This window comes from Barbus barbus (assembly GCF_936440315.1).
Source record: "Barbus barbus genome assembly, chromosome: 12".
Lineage (NCBI taxonomy): Eukaryota > Metazoa > Chordata > Actinopteri > Cypriniformes > Cyprinidae > Barbus > Barbus barbus.
Genome location: NC_136740.1, coordinates 19,098,772 through 19,124,973, shown reverse-complemented (window position 1 = coordinate 19,124,973; position 26,202 = coordinate 19,098,772). Strand labels below are relative to the sequence as shown.

The window sequence follows — 26,202 nt, the reverse complement described above, 5'->3', positions numbered from 1 at the left end:
TCGGGAAATCCCCGAATCGATTCTTAATGCGCGTGCTTCACGTAAGAGGATATGAATATTCAACTCTCGTCCATCTTTCGAATTGCTCCACTAAAAAAAACAACTGTGTGCACCCTATTATTAATGTAGATGTGTATTTCAGTAATAAACTTAAGTAGGAGAGTTTCAGTTACCAGCATTTATATCAAAATATGGATCCCATGTCTGCAAAACTAACATTTTAAATGAAATATTGATAGCTAATCGATATCGAATCGAAATCGAATCGAAACCATAAAAATAAGAATCGAATCGCAGAATTGGTCACAATACCCAGCCCTACTTTCCAGCAGTAACTGTATGATTTTGAGATCCACCTTTTCACGCTGAGGATGATTGAGGAACTCAAACACAACAATTAAAAAAGGTTCAAACATTCACTGATGTTCCTGAAGGAAACACGATGCATTAAGAGCCAGGGAGTGAAAACTTTTTGAATTTGAAGATCAAGGTAAATTGTACTTCATTTGTCTTCCAGGAAACATGCAAGTATCTTCTGTCGCGTCAGAAGGGCAGTACTAAATGGAAAAATATGATATTTCAACAAAATAAGAAAAATTTGGACATCTTCATCCTGTTCAAAAGTTTTCACCCCCCCGGCTCTTAATGCATCGTGTTTCCTTCAGGAACATCAGTGAATGTTTGAACCTTTTTTAATTGTTGTGTTTGAGTTCCTCAATCATCCTCAGCGTGAAAAGGTGGATCTCAAAATCATACAGTTACTGCTGGAAAGGGTTCAAATATGCAAAAGATGCTGGAAAACTGAAGATTCTGCAGGACCTGGAGGATTTTTCTGAAGAACAGTGCTCAGTTTAACTGTTCAGAACAAACAAGGGACTCATGAACAACCATCACAAAACAAAAAAACAGTCGTAGATCATCCAGGTAACCACACACAGTATTAAGAACCAAGGGTTCCCAAACTTTTGAATGTGGTTATTTTAATAATTTCAGCAATTTTTTTGTCTTGTGGACTATATGTAAACATCTTTTATGGAAAATATCTTACTCAGGACAGTACTAAATAAAAAATAACATGCATTTTGTATGATCTCTCTTATTTTGGTAAAATTATCCACATTTTCACAGATTCTGCAAGGGGTTCCCAAACTTTCGATCCCCACTGTATATATATATATATATATATATATATTATTAAACATCATAAAATTTAAACAATTACATAAGTAATTTTCTAAAAAAAAGTGAAAATTCTTAACATGTAAACACTTGCATGTATTCAATATGTAACGAAAATGTGTTTTTAATTGATAGTTACACACATGACTTTTTCATTTAAGACATTCAATTTAAACTTTTGTTGAAAATGGTATAAAAGTTTTTTTTTTTTTCAAAAACAGCACAAATACAGAGTACATTTCTAAAAACTTAAGCTATAATCAAATTTCTCTGTCTTGTACATTCTTTTTTGTCATTATTCAATAAATTGTCTGGAATAATAATATCATTGGAAAATTGGAATATCATCGGTATTTGTGTCTGTGACGTACTGTGCATTTACCTTGGTGGCGCTGTAGAGCAGGCTCTTGTTCTCATCACACAGGAGACCAAGGACGAGCTTCTCACACTTCTGAATAGAATTAATGACACTGCATTTATATCATTTCAGAACAAGAAATAAAAGATGTGGCACAACACCATGCTAAACTACAATCCTCTAAAATATCCTTTTAAAAAGTCTAACTATGAATGTAGATTCTTTCAGGCTGGTGGTGGTGTCTCACTCTTTGATCTTGCAGACTCAGACTATGCGTCATCTCCTCAATGCCATACACGAGTGTCTCGTTTACATCCTGACATAGCAAACACACCCAATCCTTACTGCAAGAGAAAAGAAATACACCAAGACTCAAATAGAGGACAAAGAAAACAGTTAGTGTTCTTAAATGCACAAGCTTATCAAACTCCAACGTCTCATAAAACATAACTACTCCAAAACTATTCAAAAATCAAGAATTGTACAGGGTGATAGTTTCTGACGGTCTCACCAAGTTTTTGTGAGAATTGGTGGGATGTGACAGTCAGAGTGGAAAGCACAGCCACATTTTGCACACAGAAGTGCAGCTCCAGCAGACAGGCACACGGCACAGAACTCTACGTCAGATGCCAGGGAGCTGTCGCTGTCTTGGGATACAGAGCTAGAAGAGGATCTAGATGGTTTTGGATCTTCATACCATCTCCACACCTGGTTAACCTGGAGAAGAGGGCACAACTGAGAATAGCTGTGGTGCTAACATGACTTACAACTGTCATATGTACTCTATGCGTGTTGTCCTTACCTCTCCTCCATGGGATTCCTGCACTAAGATGTGATCTGTGGAGGTATGTGCAGTAAGGTGGAACTCTGGGAGTGGTTGTCCACTTGGAGGCAGAGAGATGGGCAGACGCACAAGAGAAACACGTAGAGACCTATTCAACAGAAAACAGTGGTGTCTGGTAAAAAAAAAAAAGCCATTAAATGTAAAAATAAAATAAAATAGATGTATACACTACCATTCAAAGGTTTGGGGTAAGTAATTTTTTTTTTTTTTTAAGAAAATAATCCTCAATTCATTGATCAAAAGTGATTGTAAAGCCATAATTAGGTTACAAAATATTTAAATTTCAAATAACTGCTGTACTTTTGAACTTCTATTCAAGGAATCATGATGAAATGTATCACGGTTTTTACATAAACATTGAGCAGCACACTGTTTTCATCATTGCTAACAAAAATATGTTTCTTGACCACCAAGTCAGCATTTCAGAATAATTTCTGAAGGATCGTGTGACACTGAAGACTGGAGTAATGCTGCAGAATTACAGGAATAAATTACATTTTAAAATATATTAAAACAGTCATTTTAAATTGTAATATATATATATATATATATATATATATATATATATATATATATATATATATATATATATATATATATATATATATATATATATATATATACACAATAAATACAGCCTTAAAGAGACTTCTTTCAAAAAATTTGGGACGGTACTGTAAATACTATTAACACTATTAATAATATTATTAATAGTTATCACAAACATTAATATAGACATAAGGTTAATAATTATTTTGATGCAGGAAGGATGCAAATAAGCACTATAGATTCCACTATGAAGTAAAGATCACAATGAACCAACACTAAATAAGAATATATCTTGAGACCACCTCTTGCATTGTTTGATTTGTCTCCTGAAGTGTTCCAGGGTGACTAAAAGACAGGAAAAAAGAAATGAGTGAGGAAAACAAACACGATTCTTTTGAGAACACTTTTGAGAAGTAAATAACCTGCAGATTCTTTGTCTTCTTGTTTTGCCTCCCTGTAGTCAAAAGTACTTTGGACAATCTTGTCATGAGTCGTCCTCTGGTAGGAAAAGAAGGCTTTTGAATGAAACGCAGATCTCTGACATACAACTCTCCATACCTCTATCTATAAGTATCAAACATTCACCAACCTCCCCATCAAGGTCTTCTGATGTGCTACAAGGAGTTGAATCCGCTGGAGGTGTTGTGTTCAGATTGTCTTTTGACCTGACAGGTATGGATGTTGCCTCTACAAGCTGACGGAAAGTTGTTGACATGCCAAAGCTCCAGTGTTTTGGTCCAGAGTAGTTCTTGTTGGAGGACTGAGAGTCTTGAGCTTGACTTGTACATTTCTCTGTGGTGGTGGTGTAGAGAGAATCCTGGTGAACGCTGGATGGGCCAGAGGAGTGGCCAGGATCTGGTGAAGGTTCTTTGGGAGCTGCCTTCGACACAAGGGAGGTGGGCAAGTTGCTCTCCAGATGGTCCGTATCAGTGAAATTTGTGCTGCTCACACCTGCATCCTGATCACAGGCGGAATCAGCCAAGGCCTTGACTGGGAGGTTAGTGGTATCGTAGGTGCATCTCTTACACCGGAGGGTGTTGTTGCCATCAATGGGAGCAGAAGGCATTGGGTTTACAGGAAGGCCATTAGAGATTGCAGTATCATCATTTAAAGAAAGTGTGTTTATTGTTGAAAGGACAGTTAAGGGAATATTGGGTTGCACAGAGAAAGAATGTCCGGGCCCCAGGAAATTGGTTTGTATTGGATGGGTCAGTATGAGTGTTTGGTTGTAAGTTGGTATAGAATTAGTAAGTATGGTTGATTGGTTGTTGGATTGTTTTGGTTGGATTAATACGGGTGTTTGGTTGTTGGCCTGTATTGGATGGGTTAGTATGGGTGTTTGGTTGTTGACTGGAATCTGTTGAATTAATACAGGTATTTGGTTGTTGGCTGGTATTGATTCGATTAGTTCGGGTGGTTGGTTGTTGGCTGGTATAGGTTGTTTTTGGTTATTGACTGGTATTGGATGAGTTGGTACGAGTGTTTGGTTGTTGGCTGAAATTGGATGAGTTGGTATGGGTGTTTGGTTGTTGGATGGTATTAGATGAATTGGTACGTTTGTTTGGTTGGCGAGTGGCATTTGATGAGTTAGTAGGGGTGTCTGGTTGTTGGTAGGCAATGGATGAGTTAGTCCAAATGTTTGGCTGTTGGCTGGTATTGGATGAGTTGTTACAGGTGTCTGGTTGTTGACTGAAATTGGTTGTTTTTGGTTATTGCCTGGAATTTGATGAGTTAGTAGGGGTGTTTGGTTATTGAATTGTATTTTATAAGTTAGCAGAGGTGTTTGGTTGTTGGCTGGTATTGGATGAGTTGGTGCGAGTGTTTGATTGTTGGTTGGTATTGGATGAGTTGTTACGCGTGTTTGGTTGTTAACTGGAATTGGTTGTTTTTGGCTATTATCTGGCATTGGGCGGGTGAGTATGCGTGTTTGAGAGACCTGCATGTTAGGGCAATAGGCCTTACTAAATTTGGCTGACTCAGAGATATTGTTTATTTGAGATGCTGTGCGGTTTGTGAGTGGAAGACGAGGCTGAGAATAAACAGACGGAGAAGAATTCATGTGAGTTTTAGGAGTAGACTCAGGAAAATATGGGACACAGTTCAATGAGGGACTGTAAGCATGCTTGGATTGCTCAGACATAACTTTATGGTACTGGACTTGGACAGATGGTGAGGAAGAAAATGAACTCTGAAGATCTGAAGAGAAAGGTTTAGATTGATTCGGTTGAGATGAGGCAACATTGTTACATGCAAAGCGGGTTGTGGCCTGGTTAGAATGCGATGGCAGGCTGGGCTGAGACTGAAGAGGCAGACTAGGAAGGGCCTGGTCCATTTGCTCAGTCTGAGAGGAGGCACAGGGATGTTGATTTGAGCTTTTCACAGACTCAGATTCTAACTGAGTGGAACCAGTTCTCTGAGATGTGAATGGAACAAGAACCCTTCTAATCTTCAAAAATCCTGGGCAGAAAGAAAAGAAAAGATATTACATTTATAGATTTTTTTAATGAAATGTAAATACATTTTTGTAATAAGAAAAGCAGAAGGTTTTGTTTACCACATGTCATGATGTGCTGACAGAGTTCATTCTGAATCTGAATGTGTAGTTCAATCATGGTCTCAGGGGTGCATGCTTTCTGGGACAGACTCTTTTTCACTTGGTTCTCAATCTGAGTTTGAGACACAAAAAATATAACAGAGGGCTAAACAAACACTCAGGAATATACAAATCAGTGCTGTTAAAATTTTTGACAGGACAGGACGGGATGGGGGGGGGGGGGGGGGGGGGGGGTTATTGTCATATATTCTTTATTCTTAGATAGCTACATTATTACCTGAAGCTCCTTGATGGCTAATGTCAAAATAATAATTGCATGATGTAATGTTTAATATTTAATTAACAATTCAATAAATACTTCAATAAATACCAAGGTTTTCTGATGGCTTGGCACATCAGAGTTTTTGGGGGGGTTTTTTTGCGATTTAAAATGCCATTAAAAAAATTAAAAATAACTCCAGTACACTTCTGTACACTAGCAAAAACATGGAATTATCATATATGTTTACTTCAAATTTGTTTTGAGAGAAGTATTATTTTGATGGATCGGCCATTATTAACACATATGTCTGTTTCATTCATACTGGATGCCGCAGAAAATCCATATAGCCATCACAGAAATCATGACCCTCCAGGAAATCCCCTTCGTTTCAGCTATCGTTGTAACTAAACGAAAGAAGATATAAAAGCTTTGAATGATAAAACATTAAGAAAAACTCTAAACGCTCTAAACTCTTTTGCTATAGCTTGATCTGAGTACCACACGTGGACCGAGGCTATTTTTGCATAGTTTAGAGTGACAAATTGTGCTAGGGCTGTCAAATTGGCTGAAAAACTAAATTCGAATTTTGTACTAAAATATTATCAAAATTCGAATTATATTCGAATTTAAAAGGCATAATTTCTGTTAGGGGGGGGGGGGGGGGGGGATTTTGGCTTCTCTCCTGAGGCCACAAGAGGGCACATCGAGAAAAAAAGTTTTTCTGTTTTTAAACCATATATAATTAATTACGTTGCTTAAACAATTAGAAACAACAAGCATCATGTAAGTATGTATAGTTTAATACCGAAAACCAATCATGAGATTGGTGAAACCAATGAAACCAAAACATGAGATGCAGTGGGATGCAGAAAAACGTTTTTAAAAGTTGAACTTACATTAATTTGGTTTTCTAAACATGCCGCTCTCTTGTGCGAGACGCAAGTGCAACAGTGATAGATGTCCCTATAGAAAATGTGATATGCATTCTGTGTGAACGGTTTGGTTTCACCTTTGACGTAAACAACATCTTCTCTGCATTGATGTTCTCTTTTTCCGCTATATTTTGAATGAGCAGTGCCGCATCCAGTGGGTTCAACTGGATAGACTAAAAAAGCATTAAAATGCAACAACACCTACATCGTCATCGCATCTTGTGTGCCACATATAAGGCTGGAGGCATATAAGGCATATCGAATGGAGCGTTTTTGCATTCGAATGTGGATTTTAATTTTAAATTCGACAAATATTCGAAATCGTGCAAAATGCATAGCGGTTATGCAAAATGCGTACTGTCAGGTATGTGGGGTGAAGGGATGGAGCGAGGACTGGTGCAGGAGAATGGGCTTTTTATTGGTAATGTAATAAAATAAAACTAAACAAACAAACAAACAAAAACTACCCCATAGGGGAAAACAGGCTGACAACCAGGCTTGGCAAGGATGGACAGGACAAGGCAGACAGGACACGACAGGATACATGAAATGACGAACTGGCACAGGACTGCAAACATAGGGAGAATAAATAGGGAGCAAATGAGGAGGGTAATGAGGGGGGACAAATAACCAATAATCAGGTAACAAGATGGGTGGGGTCAAAACAATTGACATGAGAGCACATGCCACACAGAAAACCAAGACAAAAGCCATGTGCTCACACAAAACAAAAACACAAGCACATGGCCAGCGAAACAAATCACCAGCCATGTGCAAAACAGGACATGAACATGCAGCTAATGAGAATACTCATAAGCCGCGTGTTCACACAAGACATGACAACATGAAAGCACGCAGCCAATGAAAAACACAAGCTGCGTGCCACACAGCACAAGACATAACACGAATGCATGCAGCCAATAAAAACACAAACTGCGTGCAACAACACAAGACAACAAGAAAAGCACGCGGCCGAACACAAACCCGCCCAACACGAAACAAGGCACGCAGACGAGAGAGCGCACAGATCGAGCACACTCGAAGCCACATGCTCACATAAATCAGGACATGATGGTCAGGGCTCTGTCACAAAACCATGAAAAACAGACCGAAGTGGCAGAATCCTGACAGCATACAAGTTGGTAGGTCTGTTAGTGCTAAATGCAGGCAATTCATTTTTCCAGTTTAATGGCATTAAAAATATTTAATGCAGTTAACACAGGGGAGGAGCTAGGGTTGACCACCCACTCACAAATGCTGCTTCTGTCTCTTTTTTCTTGACAAGAATTGTGTTTATTTAGATGCAGAACGTCTTTAAGACCACATCAAACAGAAGACTTTCAGACATGCACATCCACTTCACCTTCAGCTCTTAAAGTAATAGCAGCCAAATAACCTAATAACCCAGCCGCCGTGATGTCTGTTAATCAAAGGACAAAAGAAAAAAAAGAAAGAGGAAATCAATAACAATTGTAGCTTTAAGCATATATATAAAATTTTGAATTTAGTGTTGTTAACTTTATTTAGTTTATGTATATTTAGGTAAATATGACATTTATTTTTATGTAAAGATTGTTTTCAGTTCACTTAAATTAGTCATTTCTTTTAAAATCATCAGTAGTATTGGTATCAGTGAGACTCACCTTCAGCCATAAAGAAAATTTGCCACTAAACAAGTATTAAAATATACTGTCTTTATGTTGTTTCTAAATTAACTTGAAGATTGAATGTGAAATTATTGCAATATGAAAGTATATTTAAAAACTTTAAATGTAAGGTGGGATTAATCGTGATTAATTTTAGGAAAAAATGTGCAATTAATTAGTTCATTGTTTTAAACTGATTGACCACACTAAACACAAATGTATGCACCTCACCTCAAAACATATGATGGAGCTAATATTATCCTGAACAAATCTGAGAGGGGGGGGGGGGGTCATTAACATAATCAGTATAAATGTGAAGAACAAGGTTTAGATCTTTTATGATACATAAGGAATAAGCAAAAAATAGAACAGCTTACTCTTTTTGTGTGGATCAGGAGGCAGTGGCCCTCTGTGCATAGGACCTTGTCAATAAAAGCTGCTATGTAGTCCTGACAGCCTTCCAATCTGTTCAGAGATGTCTTCCTCTCCAACAAACACCCCACCTCCTCCGCATACAGGGCCTTACAATCAAACACTCAAAATTAAATCAATGGTTACAGATTGGAGGTTCCTAAACAGAAATCCAAAATGTTTATTTTGCCCTGAAATAGGAAGGTCAAAACTACATCTAACAAGGATTTGGTACAAATGTAGGCTACAACTAAATTATGAGCTGGGTAGATTACTTACAAATTTGTTCAAATTACTTTCAAAGTCTGTAACTGATTCCAAATTACATATCCAAAAATGCAGTCAGTAACACAATCCATTACATTAAACATTTTAGATCATGTAATCAGACTACTTTTAGATTACTTTTAAGATGGTGCCGCTCATGACAGCCTCCATGCTGTTGTCCGCAGTTGTTTTTATGTTTTTGTTAGTTTGTCGTGTCTTTAGTTATATCCTTGCAATCAGTTTCACCAGAGATGAATTGTTTAACATTTGGCAGTATACACCACCCGATATTTCACCAGTTTTCAATAATTCGGATGCTTTGCTGGACATAGTAGTTGGCGGAGCGGCAGCGCTGATCAAACGCAGGACACGCAGACGGGGGAAGCGAGCCGGCACGCTCGTGAAGCTCAGACAGCGCGGATTTCGAATGCCGTTGCCTAGCATCCATCTAGCAAAACGAGCAAGCTCCTTCTGCTCTCCCAGACAAATAAGGATTTCTCAAATGCTGTTGCTCTGTGTTTCACGGAAATCTGGCTGAGTGACGCCATTCCCGAGAGCGCGCTTCATCTGCCAAGCTTTCAGCTGTTTAGAGCAGATTGCAACACAGAATCAACAGGGAAATCACGCGGCGGAGGGATATGCTTTTACATCAATGAGAGGTGGTGTACAGATTTAACAGTGTTAAAGAAGATGTGTTGTTCAGATCTAGAAGTGCTATTCGTTAACTGTAGGCCTTTCTACTCGCTGCGGGAGTTCTGCTCGTTCATTCTCGTGAGTGTTTACATTCCTACGCAAGCGCACGTGAGCCTGGCTTTACAGAAACTAGCTGATCAGATCACAGAGACTGAACAACAACACCCAGACTCTGTTTTAATAATTCTCGGGGACTTTAATAAAGCAAATCTCTCCCGTGAACTGCCAAAATACAAACAGCATACTACATGTCCCACCAGAGACAGTAATATATTGGATCACTGTTACATAGCAATAAAAGATGCATATCACTCTGTCCCACGGGCAGCTTTAGGACTCTCTGATCACTGTTTGGTTCATCTTATACCGACCTACAGGCAGAAACTGAAATCAGCTAAACCTGTATTAAGGACTATAAAGAGATGGACTAATGAAATAGAGCGGGTTTTACAAGCTTGTTCCCACCTCACTGATTGGAGTGTTTTTGAAGCTGCCGCCACCGATCTGGATGAGCTCACAGAGACTGTAACATCTTATATCAGTTTCTGTGAGGATATGTGCCTTCCTACCAGGACTCATTTAACCTACACCAATGACAAATGATGCCTACAGGAAGGGGGACAAAGTCTTGTGTAAACAGGCCAAATGCACACCGGAAAAGGAGATCAGAGTGGCAAAGAGGAATTATTCTGAAAAACTAAGGATTCAGTTCACTTCAAGCGACTCAGCATCAGTGTGGAAAGGTCTGAAAGAGATAACCAACTACAAGACACCATCCCCCAGCACTGTGGAGAATCAACAACTGGCATACGATCTGAACGAGTTCTACTGCAGGTTTGAAAAAACACACATCCACCCTGAACACCTCTCCACACAACAATGAACACCTCCAGCAACCCCCCCTCTCCCCCACACCTGCAATTCAGATCAGCGAAGACGATGTGTGCCAGGTCTTCCGAAAGACGGTGTCACACCAGCCTGTCTGAAAACCTGTGCTGACCAACTGGCGCCCATCTTCACACAGATCTTCAACAGATCACTGGAATTGTGTGAAGTAGACTAAAGACTACAGACCTGTGGCTCTAACGTCTGTGGTCACGAAGTCATTTGCTTATGACTCGCCTGTGTTTTGAAACACACTCTCCTCTATGTGCACTATGGACACTTTACACTATGGACACTTACACTTTACACTATGTGCACTATGGACACTTACACACACTGCTGCGTGTGCACAGCACAATAGTCTCAATAATAAATCTCACAAAAGACTCAGCAATATATGTATGTTTACATGCTCATGCACTACAAATCATCCTGCACTGTTCCCCAACCAGCTGCTGACTCAAATGTCTCTCTTTGCACATGTACAGTATTTGTGAAGCATTCGTATAGTTTGTATTTTTTATCTTCTATTTTTTAGTTTGTATAGGGTAATATTTATGTGAAGCATTCGTATAGTTGTATTTTTTTATCCTTTATTCTTTTAGTTTGTATAGGGTAAATACTTATATATAGTATATTTATAGTTAAATCTGTCAGTAGGTTAGTTTTGTATAGGTTTATAGTGTTTTTTACTTCATTGTTGTATGTCTGTATTTATGTAGCACCGTGGTCCTGCGAGACATGACATTTCGTTCCACTGTATGTCCCCACATGTAGCGGAATGACAATAAAGCTCAACTTGAACTTGAAATGTGCTACAATTTTTCCTATAGTTTAAAATAGCAATAGGCACGCTTGCTATCTAGAGGTGTTATAAATTTTCCTTTTGAACTTTTGACACTCTCTTGTGAAGCCTCTGTGACTCTGTGTCAAGGGTCGCGTTTCCTGCCAGCACGGGAGGAGGGGGCAGACACAGACATGGACAGAAGATGGAAGAATTATGGGAGGTTTTTAATAAGATTAATGCAAATGATATTCAAGGCTATAAAATGCTTATGAAACTGATGTTAGGGGCCGACATTCGTGGTGAAGACTTTACTCGCAGTTATTTTTGTTATTTGCTTAAGAGTTATTGTTTTTAATAAAACGAAACCATTGTATTGGTGATTCGTTAGACTTTTAAAACAAGTCTGGTGAGGGGGTGGTGATGGCGCAGTGGATAATGTCCCGCTGGGACGTTTGCTGCTGGCTACACGATGGACGCATGGGAGAGATGGCGGGTTGTGTGTCTGGCGGCTCTCTCCGTGGAGGACATTGAAGACATCTTCTTATTCGGAACAATGATAACTGGGTTTCTGCTATTTGGATTAGGCGTTGCCCTAAATTATCAGAAAATTAAGGAGACGGGACTGGCTATCCAAAACCTCTCACGGCTGCCCGTCATGATGGAGGCTGTAGGCAGAGCGGTCGCCTCTGAAACAGAGGCGATTAACCGCACTATGGATTCGATCACGGCTAAGCTCTCGGCTTTGGAAAGGAAAATTGATGGACAAGGAGATCAGAATGGACAATGAGAATAGCTGTGAAACTGGAAGACAGCTGTTCGCCCTAAGACAAAACAATCTTATCTCTTTCCGGCTTCCCACAACAGAACGGCTTGGCAAGGCCGCTCTGGTATCAACTCTCCGGTGAATACTGCAGGGAGACGCTCTTTCTTCCATTCCCTCCCCCCATCAAACACCTTGTTATTGTCGGCGCTTGTGCTCTGTCCAAGGTCGTTTCCATGGCAATTGCTATGTCGCATCACAACCTGCGAACTGAGTCGACTGGTTTGGAGTGCTGGCGAAACGGATTTCAAGGCAGACGAACTCACACGAACTTACACATACACACACTCATACACTTCCCTGCCCCCCATCCCACGCCTTCGTCGCTTCATCCTGTCAGTGATAACGGGTCCGTGTGTTTGCGCTGTAATGGCTGCTGGCCGGATGGCTGTTTCGTCTGAACTAGGATTACTATGCAAGTTATGTTCCTGTGTTGACTGTGCTTTATGCTGAGGTTTTTGTCTGTTCTCACACTGCACTCTCGTTCAGGAGCGTAGTGTGAGGACAATTTTTTTCTCCTCTCTTTCCTCATGTTATGCTGTATTTCTTCTTCTTTATTGCATTTCGTTGCCTTGTACCTACATGTGCAATGACAATAAATTGAATCCAATCCAATCCAATAAGACACATGCCTTTGGTGTGAGAGACCCGGGTTCGAATCCACTGTGAGACACCAATGTGTCCCTGAGCAAGACACTTAACCGCCTAGTTGCTCCAGAGGCGTGCGACCTCTGACATATATAGCAATTGTAAGTCGCTTTGGATAAAAGCGTCAGCTAAATGAATAAATGTAAATGTAAGTCTCTTAGTGATTAATCAATTGTAACCAGTTATCAGAACCTGAATGAAACCTTGTTTTGAGCTCCAAGTGGTCTGAACTCGACTGAGCCAGGACGGACACCGGGAGAAAGGACTTGAAACTTTTGCCAGCATCTATTCGACCAAAAGGTAATCATATATCTGTTGATTATGAACTATTCGTGGGTGTTATGTGTGTGAATCATAGGTTTTAACCCTTTAAACACAACAGCAGCCACGCCATCGTTTTCAAAAGTCTCCGGTCCATTTTCACTAAAACGCAACCCCGGAGTTTTCAAACTAAAACGGGGTCTGCACACTGATCTATAATAGAGAACATTACATATAGATCAGTGGGTCTGCAGCGTTTTCAACCTTGAAAATGCCAGAGTAGTGGAAACGATAGGTGAATCCTTAGCAAAAGTTATGTAAGCGAGGCCTAAGCGTTCTGTAATCACTTCGCTATGGGTCCACTAACGGAAAAACTACTCTGTCGCTAAGACGGATTTCCATCAACTGGAAAAAAAAATGAGGGGAAAAGAAACATGTAGCGCACTGTTGTTGTTCTGCCGGCACACCAAAATCATCCCCGCCACGGCTGCAGTTTCTCACTGACAAAACACTCACATCATTCACAGTCGGGTTATTAATCTCCACATGAATTTAATTGCACTCATGCCACCTCTGAGCCTCATTAAACATCTGAAAATGTACCTACAACAAGCCACTTGTGTGTTCTTCTGTGCCACCTCTTTAGTGCAAATAAATTTTTTATTAATACTAATTTCATATGATTGGTAACTTTTGTCTTATTCTACTTCTTATTATAATGTTTTAAATGGAAATTTTAAAAAGCTTATAACCATACATTTAATTTGACAAAGATGAAAATGATGCCATTGCAAAGGAAAATATGTCACTTTAAGTAGTCAAATGTCACCTCGTATTAGAAAGGCTAACTTTGGATCAGAATTTTTTTATTATTGATCAGAAGGTGCTCCTAAATTTTTTAAATTAGGAGGACAAGCGCTAATCTAAAAAGAAAAGTAAGCATAGAGCCATGTGTAACATATTAGATCCATGCATGAGGTCTTAAAGAGACAGCAGCCTAAATAAACCCGCTGCTGTCTTTCATTATACAGTGTAGACTATCCAGTGTTATTTTACAGTTGAATAGATTATAGTTAGACCTAACGGAAAATATTTAAGTATTAATAATTTAATTTGTATCTTGTTATTGTTTTTGTTTGTGCTATTGATTGTAATTAATTTATTTGTTCTTATTTTATTATTTAATATTTACTTGTCTTTTTTAGTTAAAATAAATTCAATTGTAAGTCCGCGTGAATCTTGGGTGGGGAGGGGAGCGTGGAACTTGAGGAACACACAACACTATTATACACTTATACACTTACTTATCTAACACACATACTTAGTTTCCATTTCGAAATTGCACATAATATACATACAAAACTGTCTATTGTATTACACCTGTACATACAACTGTCAATTTGTATATTGTTATTCCCTATTTACTTGTTCTACTTTTTTATTCTTCTAAAGCTCATTCTGATTCTGATTGTAGATTACTTTTGAACTAACTCATTTATCACATTGATTTAAACAGGATAATCTTGTACCATAATAATGTAAAAACACAAAGAGTGAGAAAATATATTAATTTCATTGTAATTAACAACATAAAGTGCATTAAACGTTATATTACATCAAGGTTTCCCAAACTGGGGTTCGTAAAAGAACTGCAGGGGATTTGGGAGTTTAATGAAAGGCTAACAACTAATTAAATCATAAAAATGTAAAACATAAAATCATTTTAAAATATCAAAATAATACATTTACTGAAAAAGTAGATAGATATTACACAAATGTTATGTTTACCTGCACACCATATGACCATTAACCAATGTCAGAGAACTCTGAACACGCAAATGTGATGCTTAATTATTAAAACATTTATTTTACAATCTCAGGGGTACGTAAAGGGGTCATTGATTATGATTTCATATTTTTTAACTTTAGTTAGTGTGTAATGTTGCTGTTTGAGCATATACAACATCTGCAAAGTTATGATGCTCAAAGTTCAGTGCAAACAAAGATATTGTCTTTTACAGAATTGCTGTTGACCACCACTTTAAAGTAAATATATCAGATGAAAGAGGTTCAGATGCCAAAAAGTTTGAGAATATCTGCAACTAAGAAATAACGAGAATTTGCGCATTTTAATGAATTTGAAAGAAAAAAGTCTTTCAATAATACATGGTTAAATAACGTACTAAGTGATAATTCAAATATAAATGAATGTGTTCATCAGTAGTTGATGCAATAAAATATATAAATCCAGGTCAAATGCTGTGTAGCACCTAACTAATGACTGATCTCTGTATGAACGTCCACAAAACTGAAGACTTTGAGTGTAAATAAGCACCAGGCTTTTTTAGAATGGAAAATTTTAAAGATAAAAAAAGAGGAATTAGACAGAATCAATAAATCATGAATCATTTATTGCTTCTGTGTGAATATGTAATCATGTAATCCATAAAAAAGTAACTGTAGTCTGATTACAAGTACTTTAAAATGTAATTTTTGGAATCTGATTAAGTAATCCAGATTACATGTAATCAGAGGTAGTATATACTTTTTAAAAGTGACTAACAATGGGAAATTATCTGCCTGGATGAGTATAACCAATCATATAACTGTCATTCTTACATATTCTGCAACGTATAAATAGTGCATTTTTCTGTTGGTCATACTGTAAAGTGAAGTTTTGCCAGCCAATGATGAAAGAGACTGATGTACTGTAATGGAGATCAAAAACACATTCTGAAATTGTGTGAAGAACGCCAAATATTCATAATCTACCTTTCCATTGAAAGATTAAAATCATGTACAGCATGTTTCAGTAAATGAGGACTATTGAACACTAAATGCTTACCTCTATCTCCTTTAACATCTGTGTAGCTTTCATAACCAGAGTCTGATAAATGGAGTGGACTACCTGTGTCATCATCTTCTTTGCTCCCACTTTTATACTCTTAATGTTCTGCAATCTAACAAAGATTAAAATATTCTCAACAGCACAATAAACACACAAGAGGAAGATAAAACAGGAAATGTCTGCAAAGCGAAACCATTGTAATACAACTTTGGATGTAAACAAATATGCTAGAAATGAATTGCTACTGTCCTGCAATATTTAGTGAGCTATGACAAAGTTTGAAAAGAATGCGGTGTGATTCACACTTTTTTTTATTTACTTTGTGTCTTTGTTCAATTCACTAAATACATCATACAAACAAACATTTATTTTATAAAGACATAATTTTTCGCAGTAATTGTTTGGTTTTTATATTTTTATGTGCATGTATGTATAAATAATAATTAAATAAAAAAATAAAAAATGTATACACGTGTATATTATATATATATATATATATATATATATATATATATATATATATATATATATATATATATATATATATATATAGGCATGCATGCATACAACATCAAAAAAGAAAATAAGAGGAAGATGAAGATTAATTAAGTAAACAAATAAATTAAATAATTCCATCAGATAAAAGGGTACACTTTTGTTCTTAATTTCATATGCTGTCATCTCCATAGGAGACTAAATCTAACCAGTCCTTTAACACTGGGAATTCTTGCCCTCTACAAAATGTTATTACTTAAAAGCTGTAATTCTCAATATATGTGAATATCTCCATTTTTTCATCTTTTAAATAACTTCTTATTTGTAGATACTTATAAAATAATTTCCAAGACCAAACATATTTCTTCACTATGTTCTCCAAAGTCTACATTTCATTGTCAATCTTATAAGTCCTTTGCCAGCCCAAGCCTTAAATACATCATCTAAATACATCTGTGTGAAATGAAAAACACACCTGAAATGTTATTCCACTAATATTAGATGTTTAGAAACTTCATGAGTATCTTTTCCTTCTTTTTAGATGCTCTCCATTTGTAATTCAAAAATTGGCTCGTAAGAGCAGTGTGTTTATCTTACAAGTGACTGAAAATCTGTCTTTTACTGATTTACGAGCGTATACGGTGTCCCTCCACCCACTCTTTACCAAGGCTTGCATTCCGCATATTGCATTAGAGGCGATAAAAGTTCTGTGTTTTCTCTCTGGATTAGCCAGTTTTAGCTCTTTGGCAGACTTGGGCAGTTTTTTTCTTTACTTTCTAGCATATGTCGAAAAAATATGAATTCACTGATCATATTAACATTAATTTACTACTAATTGTTTTAACATATACATGTATGTTAATCAATATGTAGTGTAGAATTAATTACATTTTCATTAATTATTAAGTATTATTAATTGTTCCTTCAACTCTTATATTCCAAAATAGAACATCACAAGGTTGAATTAAAAACATTTAAAAAAAAATCTAATTAAAAAGTTCTGTGTGAGAAAAGGGAGGCAGTGCCCAAGCTAGAGAGAGAAAATGAGACATTGTGCATGACACACATATAGCATTACATTTATGTGCTTGAGTAAAAGTCTTTTACATGTGAATCTGTATAGTTGTAATTAATAAACACCTTGTATTTCACCCTGACTATATCTTACAGACGAATTTCCACCACACGTCTTTCTAAAACAGTTTTAAGTTTAAGAAAACACATACTGTTTGTTTGTTATTTACTTCTATTTCAGTAATGTTTCTAGAGACCATCTGTTATCAGGATGTAAAGTAATTTGTTCCTGTATTCACTGTTGGGTCTGCTTTGATCTGCCATTAACACCTCTCCTGGTTCCCACCCTCTTTTTTTGTGTTTCTGTGTACCACTGTCCTTTTGAATAAACAGCCGTTTCGTCTCAAGTGACCCAGTCACTGACGCCCAGGCTAGACAGATCCAAATTTTCATCTCTGGTCCTAACATCATGCATCTCCTGTAACCACGTGTGATTATTTAAAGGGCAGCGTATCACTAAATCATGTTAATAAAGCACAAAATGCAATAATAAAACCCCTTGGCTCTCTCACAAAACCTTTTAAATTTATAGTAAGAAAGATTTTAAGTAATTATTATATATATATATATATATATATATATACACAGTGCCCTCCAAAAGTATTGGTACAGTAAAGACAAAATTGCTCTGTTGGCTGTGGAGTCAAGACATTTACAAATATGATTAAAAGATGAATATGAGACAAAACTACAGAATGTCACATTTTATTATTGGATGATTCAACACATAGATGTTTTACCAGCTAAGAAGTTCAGCACTTTTAGAGTTTCATCCCTCTATCTGATGTGAGCATAAGTATTGGAACAGTTGCCTCACAGGTCTTTCTAAGTGATCAGCTGTGTCCTGTTGCATTAATTCTTCAGATATTAAAAGCAGGGAATGTTTTGTATCAGTTATATCCATTACTTCTGCATTCTGAATCTTGCATTCGATGATGACACACCAGACAAACCAGGATGAAGACGAGGGAGCTGACTTTGAGAGAAAAGCAAGCAATTTCGATGCTAAAAGAAAAGAGGAAGTCAGTTAGAGCTCTAGCAAACACAAAGGGCATGGAGAAATCAAGAGATTGGAAACCACCAGCGACCAGTGATGGGAAAGCAAAAATGTGGAGAAAAAAATGGAACTGCAAATTATCCCAAGCATACAGCCTCATCTGTAAAGCATGGTGGAGGTGGTGTCATGGCATGGGCATGCATGGCTGCCTCTGGAACAGGCCCTCTCAACTTTACTGATGACTTAATGTATGATGACAGTAGCAGAATTCATTTGGAAGGGTACAAAACAATCTTGCTTACCAATATTCAAGAAAATACCACCAGATTCACTGGGAAGTGCTTCATATTGCATCAGGACAATGACCCAAAACACCCTGCCAGTTCAGTCAAGGAATTTATAAGGGCAAAGAAATGGAAAGTCTTAGATTATCCCAAGTCAATCTCTAGATTTAAATCCAAATGAACATGAATTTCACCAGCTGAAGAGGAGAGTAAAGGCAGAAACTCCCCAAAACAAGCAACAATTGGAATTGGCTGCATTAAAGGCTGGGAAAAGTATTTTAAAGGATGAGACCAAGAGTCTGGTGATGTCTATGGGTCACAGACTCACTGCTGTGATTGTGCGCAAGGGATCTGCAACTAAATAATAGCTTTTTCATATTTGCAAATGTCTTGACTCCACAGCCAATAGAGCAATTTTGTCTTTACTGTTCCAATACTTATGGAGGGCACCGTGTGTGTGTGTGTGTGTGTGTTTATATATATATAAAATGTAAATATTTTTTGTAAATTTTCTATTTATGTAAAATAGATCATTATGTATATTATGTAAAGATCATGTTCCATGAAGATATTTTGTAAACTTCCGACCATAAATATATTAAAACTTAATTTTTGATTAGTAATATGCATTGCAAAGAACTTAATTTGGACAATTTTAAAGGCAATTTTCTCAGTATTTAGATTTTTTTGCACCCTCAGATTCCAGATTTTCAAATAGTTGTATCTCGGCCAAATATTGTCCTATAACAAACCATACAGGAATGGAAAGCTTATTTATTCAGCTTTCAGATGATGTATAAATCTTAATTTAAAAAAATTTACACTTATGACTGGTTTTGTGGTCCAGGGTCACACACACACACAAACACACACACACACACACAAACACACACATACACACATTATTTATTTATATATATATATATATATATATATATATATATATATATATATATATATATATATATATATATAATCTGCAGACTGCCTCTGAATTTTGCCAAATAACATCCAGACTGCAATTGAGGCAAATATATACATTTCATCCTTGACCCATTTTCCTTAAAGTGATAGTTCACCATTATAATGCTTAACAGAAGAAAGAAAGTCATTCCATTTGATGATGACAACATTCTCATTATCCCTTTAAGAAATATGGGTGAATCAATGATGTGACCTTTGAGAAAGATTTTTAAGAGTAAATCCATTTTTTTAATTTTTTTATTGACAGACTGTTGCTTCAGCTTGCGTACTGTAGTCCACACGGCTTCATTCAGTTACCTTGCCTCTAGGTGCAGCAAGCTGCTGCTGACCGTCTCTTTCTGATGTCTGATGGAGTCCAATAAACTCTGCAGCCGCTGTCTTTGAGATCCCACAGCTTCCTCCTGCTGCACAAAACTGACACAGAGATGGACATGGAAAAACATGGACATAGAGACTGTGATAATGTATTGTTGGGGAGGAATTGCTTTGAATCCTCCCAAAATCACAAAGCAAATAGATAGGAAACAATTACCCAAAACGCAAAAAAAAGCCTATAGTAATCTTCACATGCACTGATTTGATTGGGTAGATATGGACTATACCTGTGCCCCCTATGAGAGATCAGCTGACAGTCCTTACAGGTGAGCTCTTCACAAACGAGACAGAAGAACCTCAAGCTCTCCTGAGTGTGTGAGGGACAGCGTCTTCTCTGTATCCAACCTGAACAAAACAAACAACAAAACAAATCTAATAATGCACAGCAGTTTATAGTGTGAGAAAATATATTCAATTAATGCCACTGCTTATGCATGATTGTGTAAATCTTACACGAGTTACAGAAATTTCCTTGCATAACTTTTAAATCATGAACGATATAGGTTATTTTTAACATATATACATATATGAGTGTAAATAATTATTTTTATTGTATGTACTCAAAAAAAAATTTCTACCTTTATTAATATATAATGTTTTTAATGACAAATTAGGAAAGGAGGGTAAAAGGAATAGCTTCGAGAGAATGTCAACTGCTTAAAAATGTAAGGGGACAAACTGAAGGTTTCAAGTAGGTTGGATTTTATGGTGTACAAAAGGGTTAGAGTTTGACTGAGAAGCATGGAGATGCAGTAAGTTATCTGACACACTCAATACAAAGCCTCAGATAACTTCTTACTACTGGCCTCCTCTTCCTGTCACACTCTTGGTAGAAAATTCATTATATATATATATATATATATATATATATATATATATATATATAGCCCATTTTATTATTTTTCTTTCCGTCTCCCTCTGAGGTTACAAATTTAATCTACATATGCTGTAAATAATAATAACAAAAAAAATAATATAATGCCTCTTTCTGTAGTCAAGGTCAGTAAACCTGGGAAGAGTCTAGGGAGTCAAATAAAATGTTGCAATTAAAAATATGTACGTATACGTCACGTGAGCATATTATGGGATGTTGAGGAAGACCAAAGTGGATGGAGAACAATCAGAAAGTGTACACATGATAAAATGGCATAGGAGGCTTTATGATAATAGTTCATTTTGATCCAATCCAATCTACTTTGAAAGCCTTTGTTCATTGATAAGTGAATTTGTATGATTTTACTGAATTATTTTTTATCTCTCTGAGGTATATTTTCGTTGTAAGAGAAACTACCCTGGATCATGATTCCAAGCAAATAAATTTAATATGATAACCGAGTGGTCTGATTTCAATTATACAAGTGAATTTCCACCACAATAGCAGTGTCTGAAGTGCTTAGGGACTTTAAGTCTAACCTGTGGGAGGTTTTTTGGGTGTGACTTCATGGTCACGGGTCACTTTTACCCTACGATGAGCAGATGTGCAGTCCAAACACAGGGCCTCCTCACACTGGACACACCATCCACAAACCTCACTCTCTTCACACCCAGCACACTGAAAGGATTGATTAAACATTTTGAATTAAGATTTACAATGGAAGACAAAGATGAAATGCCTCCTTTATGTCAGTGCTGGAATTCTTTGGACCAGTTTAAGGGCCTTCACACCAAGGACGATAACTATGAAGTTAAAAAAATAAATAAATAAATAAATCTAATTCTGTGAAAAAAGGATGACAAAGAGGAACAATATTTTTGCAATTAATGATGGGTCGTTCTTGAATTTTGAGAGAATCTTTAATGTGACTCAGGAAGAACGAGTCGTCTCGGGGAGTGATTCGTTCAGTCACGCATGCGCAACATCCTACAGGTTCTGTACTGGAATTAATCAAGTAGTTCACCTGTTTCGAGTCTTCGGGTTTTTCGAGTCATTCACTCATCACGTGACAACCCCATAATCTTAACCAATACAGTCTGAGCCAGAAAGAGAATTGATTAGTTCATCTCTCAATTCTTCAGGTTTGAGTTGTTCGTTCATCACGTGACATCCCCATAAGCTTAACCAAAGGGGTCATATGATGCTATTTTAAAAGATTATTATTTTGTGTATTTGGTTTAATAGAATATGTTGACATGCTTTAATGTTCAAAAAGCACATTATTTTTCAAATACTGTACATTATTGTAGTTCCTCTATGCCCTGCCTCTCTCAAATGCGTCGTTTTCCACAAAGCCCCTCCTTCTGACAAGCACAGTCTGTTCTGACTGGCCAGCTGACCCAGTGCACTGTGATTGGCCGAACACCACAAGCACGCGTCGGAAATGTAACGCCCCTTACCATAATCACGAACTTCAGCTTTCAAAGTAAATATAAAGACAGTTAATAATGTTCTTAGTTTTACCATCAGTACAAGCCGAAAGGGGAACAGAGTTGCATGACATACACCGAGATGATGCTCGTATGTATTTGCAGTACACAAGCCGCGGTTAAGAAAGCTGACATGCTATGATTTCTGACGGGCTGTTCACTCCGCTGTGATGTCACCATGTTCCCCTCACACACAAACACACACGCGACGCGCTACTCTACAAGGTGCAAAACAACGCATTTGAACAGTCAATAGCAAATACTTGAACTAATAACAAAACATACTTACAGTCACTGATTCAGAAGTGCAAGATTGTCATAGCAAAGTCGGAACTGACCCTTTTTTTTTTTTAGAAATAGCCTTTGTGCATAGCCAGACTTATACTGTCCTAGGTTCATAGAAACTGTCGTCCATAAAATGCGTTGCGCAAATTCGAACATTTTGTTGTGCTGTTCTGTTGTAAACAAATCTTTGATTCCTAACTGAATCTACTTTCGGAAGGCCAAATAAAGTGCTTTTGCTTTAGCATAGAAACACACAGCGTCTCCCTGACATGGCTGCATCAACAGTACTGCGGTTACTGAAACCACGTCTTCTTTCTTTGCATTAATATTTGGGCGGCATTATGCAAATATTTCCACATCGTGACATAGACATGTGGAGGAGTGTTTGAATGAGGCGTTTCAGCCCGGTCTGGATCAGCCTTTTCTTTTAGATAGAATAAATCCTTTTGTGGGAGACTTTGAGCTTTGTACTGCAGATCTTATACATGCCCAAACAGCTACATAACACGCTAAAGAAAAGGAAAACAAGAAATCGCATCATATGACCCCTTTAACCAATGCAGCCTGAGCCGGAAAGAGAATTGATAATAATAACCAACTCTTTATTACCTTTGTTACCACATTCACACATTTATAAACTGTAAGAAATAAAAAGCTACAATCTGAGACCAGAAACGCATCACGTAACTGTAAGAGTAATTAATAATTATAATAATAATAATAATAATAACAACAACTAATCAATTCTCTTTCCGGCTCAGACTGCATAGGTTAAAGCTTATGGGGCTCTCATGTGATAAACGAACAACTCAAAACCGAAGACTTGTCAGATGAGGTGAGCAAATCATTGACTGAAGACCCAGGTAAACAATTAATTAATCTTTTCTGCTTCTTATAGCAGTATAGTTTTGTATTGTTTGTAGTGTGATCAACGTTTGCGCAAGTAGTATACGTAACATTTCAATTATATTTTGCTAAAATGAACGAAAAGACTCAAAGGTCCGAGTCAGTAAAATGATCCGAACTTCCCATCACTAGTTGCAAGCACTTTCCAACAGTTGTTTTTCCCAGCTGATGACTAGTAAAAACATTGACAGCCAATCAGAATCCGCTTGAACTTAAAGAGCTTGGGCAGTTAAAGCGGCAGCACGTGCTTATAATTAACAAAACATTAGCGTGCATTCCTGCTGTGGATGCTGCTAATACAGTTACTGTAATAGTTTATCTTTATATTTATCATTCTTTGTGTGAATGGCCCTTTATATGATTTGGCAACATCTTCTGCAAAAACAGTAGGGACTGAAATGAATGTACCATTTTACTTCAAACTTTCTCCATAATCTGTGCACACTTACCTTGGGGACCTTGTTATTGTTAGAAGGGTCTTCGAAAATGCCACATTCTGTAACCTCAGACAAACAAAAGGACTGTGCACATAATGGACAATCTAGATGAAGAAAGAAACAAACCTAAATGAAACACTTCTACAAAATGAAGGAGGTACGTCATTAAATTCTAACTACTCATGTTGCTGTTGATTAGAAAGCCTTGATGAAACCACAAGTCATTTATTAAAGTATAATGAATAACTGGAGTAGAACTATTTAGACACCTTGTTTGCTGGATAGATTTATCAACAAAATGAACTGATTTGAACAAATCACAATTTATTTAAAAATGCAGTTTTTTTAGGGATGAACTCTGTGGTATTATTTAATATCAATGTTATTTATATTTAACATGCAAAATGACAACAGCAACAAAAAAACGTATTAGTAAAATATAATCAAAATGAAATGTCCTTATTTGGTTTTAGTGAAAAAAAGTAATATATTCAAAATGTAAACATGACACTAATTTCGTCATGACATTAAAGAAAGCAGCGTTTCTATTTTTCACGCGTTGTACAGTGGTCATTTAAAAAAAAAACTAAATAAAATAAATGTCGAGCCTTATCATATTTCTTGTCGAAACTTCCTGTATCGAATCGATAGGAAATACGTCAGTAAGCTGCGATTTTAGATCAGCATCATTACTGTGCGTTCATAAAAATAACGAAATGTTACAAATTTAACTAAAATATTATTTGAAAACAATACATACAATGTTTGTTTTGTATTTGAACGTTATATCGAGGCCAATTGTATCCCTTCATCAAACACAACACAAACCTAGCCATGGACATTAACTTTAAGACCCTTTATGTAAATAATCGAAGGACTACACAGAGCCGCATTATAAGCAGTCAAACTGAACAGTACAAGCGAGTTCTCACCTTGTCTGGCTCCATCTGTGCAGATCTTCGTAAGGCAAGTATTACAAACTATATGCAGGCAAGGCAGAAGTCTGGGGTCAGCAGAAGAGTTCAGGAGTACTTTGCAAACAGCACAGCATCCGCAAACGGTTCTTTGTAAATCCGAATGAGGCGCTGGACGCCCTGTTTGGTCAGGGACAAACATCTGTTTCTTGAGAATAAAGTAATGTAAACAGAGGTGTAACTTGACAGCAGACGATGTGTATCTTGATACGCCTCACGGGAAATTCGCCGCTTTACGCTTGTAATTGCATGTAGGATTCGTGGATCTAACGGTAAACCGTTGAACATGCAGTTCATAAAACCTTTCTCTTGCGTGGGGCGGGGCCTTATGGAATATTCATTAGACCCTCAAATAGTGGGCGTGTCCTTCTGACAAAACAAACCGCGTGGAACCGCATCGTGAGAGACAGATGGGCTAGTCTCCCGCTGGTTAAACAGCCGACAGTCTGAAGGTCTGGCTACGCGAGACTACTTTTGGCGATCTACCAGTTTTCAGGTCTCAGACTATTTCATTTTGGTTTCAGTTGAATTCTTTTCACGTATTGTTTTGTATTTGTAAATAGTTCAAGTAAAGGAAGTGCTTTAGGACAAACTTTGTAGCGCGTTTCATGTCAGCTTGAAAGTCAAAGTATTTGTGGCCTGTAGCATTAGAAATAGAAAAATGCTGTAGTTATAGAACTGCTTTAAGGTCTTGCTTCAGTTTTCAAAAAAGAGGTTACTTTCGAAGTTTTGTACATTTAAAAAATAAAACACAAAACATTTACATACACTGGAAATTCTAAAATGTTACAAACTTCAATTGTGATTGCTTGGTACTAACATTTCCAGTGCTTTTAATTTATTAGAAGGACACACCCACAATAGGGGAGACTGATGAATATTCCAGCATGCTCCACCTAGTGAAATAGAAAACCTTAGGAATCCTATATATTTATAGCTTTGTAGAGAACAGAGCGGGTTGATTTATGTCCTGGAAGGAGTGGGGGGATTTTTTTATAAAGAGAAAAGTCTGTGTGCCTGTTTGTCTTTGGAGGAGTGCTTTGATGAGAAACTAGAATGCCAGTCTTAATTAATTCTTAAATA

The 26,202-nt window shown here is 37.1% G+C and overlaps 1 protein-coding gene across 1 annotated transcript in view; it reads right to left on the bottom strand.

Annotated features, from left to right (window-relative positions):
• Positions 1–25,434, bottom strand: part of LOC306877554 (uncharacterized protein) — a 29,092-nt gene extending 3,658 nt beyond the window's left edge. The window contains exons 1-15 of the mRNA XM_079429386.1: positions 25,078–25,434; positions 24,158–24,249; positions 21,567–21,705; positions 20,381–20,498; positions 20,076–20,192; positions 15,942–16,056; positions 8,702–8,845; positions 5,485–5,596; positions 3,520–5,387; positions 3,353–3,428; positions 3,233–3,275; positions 2,340–2,469; positions 2,049–2,254; positions 1,785–1,881; positions 1,562–1,630 (exon numbers count right to left, since the gene is read on the bottom strand). Coding sequence (XP_079285512.1) covers positions 1,562–1,630; positions 1,785–1,881; positions 2,049–2,254; positions 2,340–2,469; positions 3,233–3,275; positions 3,353–3,428; positions 3,520–5,387; positions 5,485–5,596; positions 8,702–8,845; positions 15,942–16,056; positions 20,076–20,192; positions 20,381–20,498; positions 21,567–21,705; positions 24,158–24,249; positions 25,078–25,261 — 3,510 coding nt within the window. The 5' untranslated portion in view covers positions 25,262–25,434. The remainder of the gene's footprint in view (positions 1–1,561; positions 1,631–1,784; positions 1,882–2,048; positions 2,255–2,339; positions 2,470–3,232; positions 3,276–3,352; positions 3,429–3,519; positions 5,388–5,484; positions 5,597–8,701; positions 8,846–15,941; positions 16,057–20,075; positions 20,193–20,380; positions 20,499–21,566; positions 21,706–24,157; positions 24,250–25,077) is intronic.
• Positions 25,435–26,202: the final 768 nt, after the last annotated feature.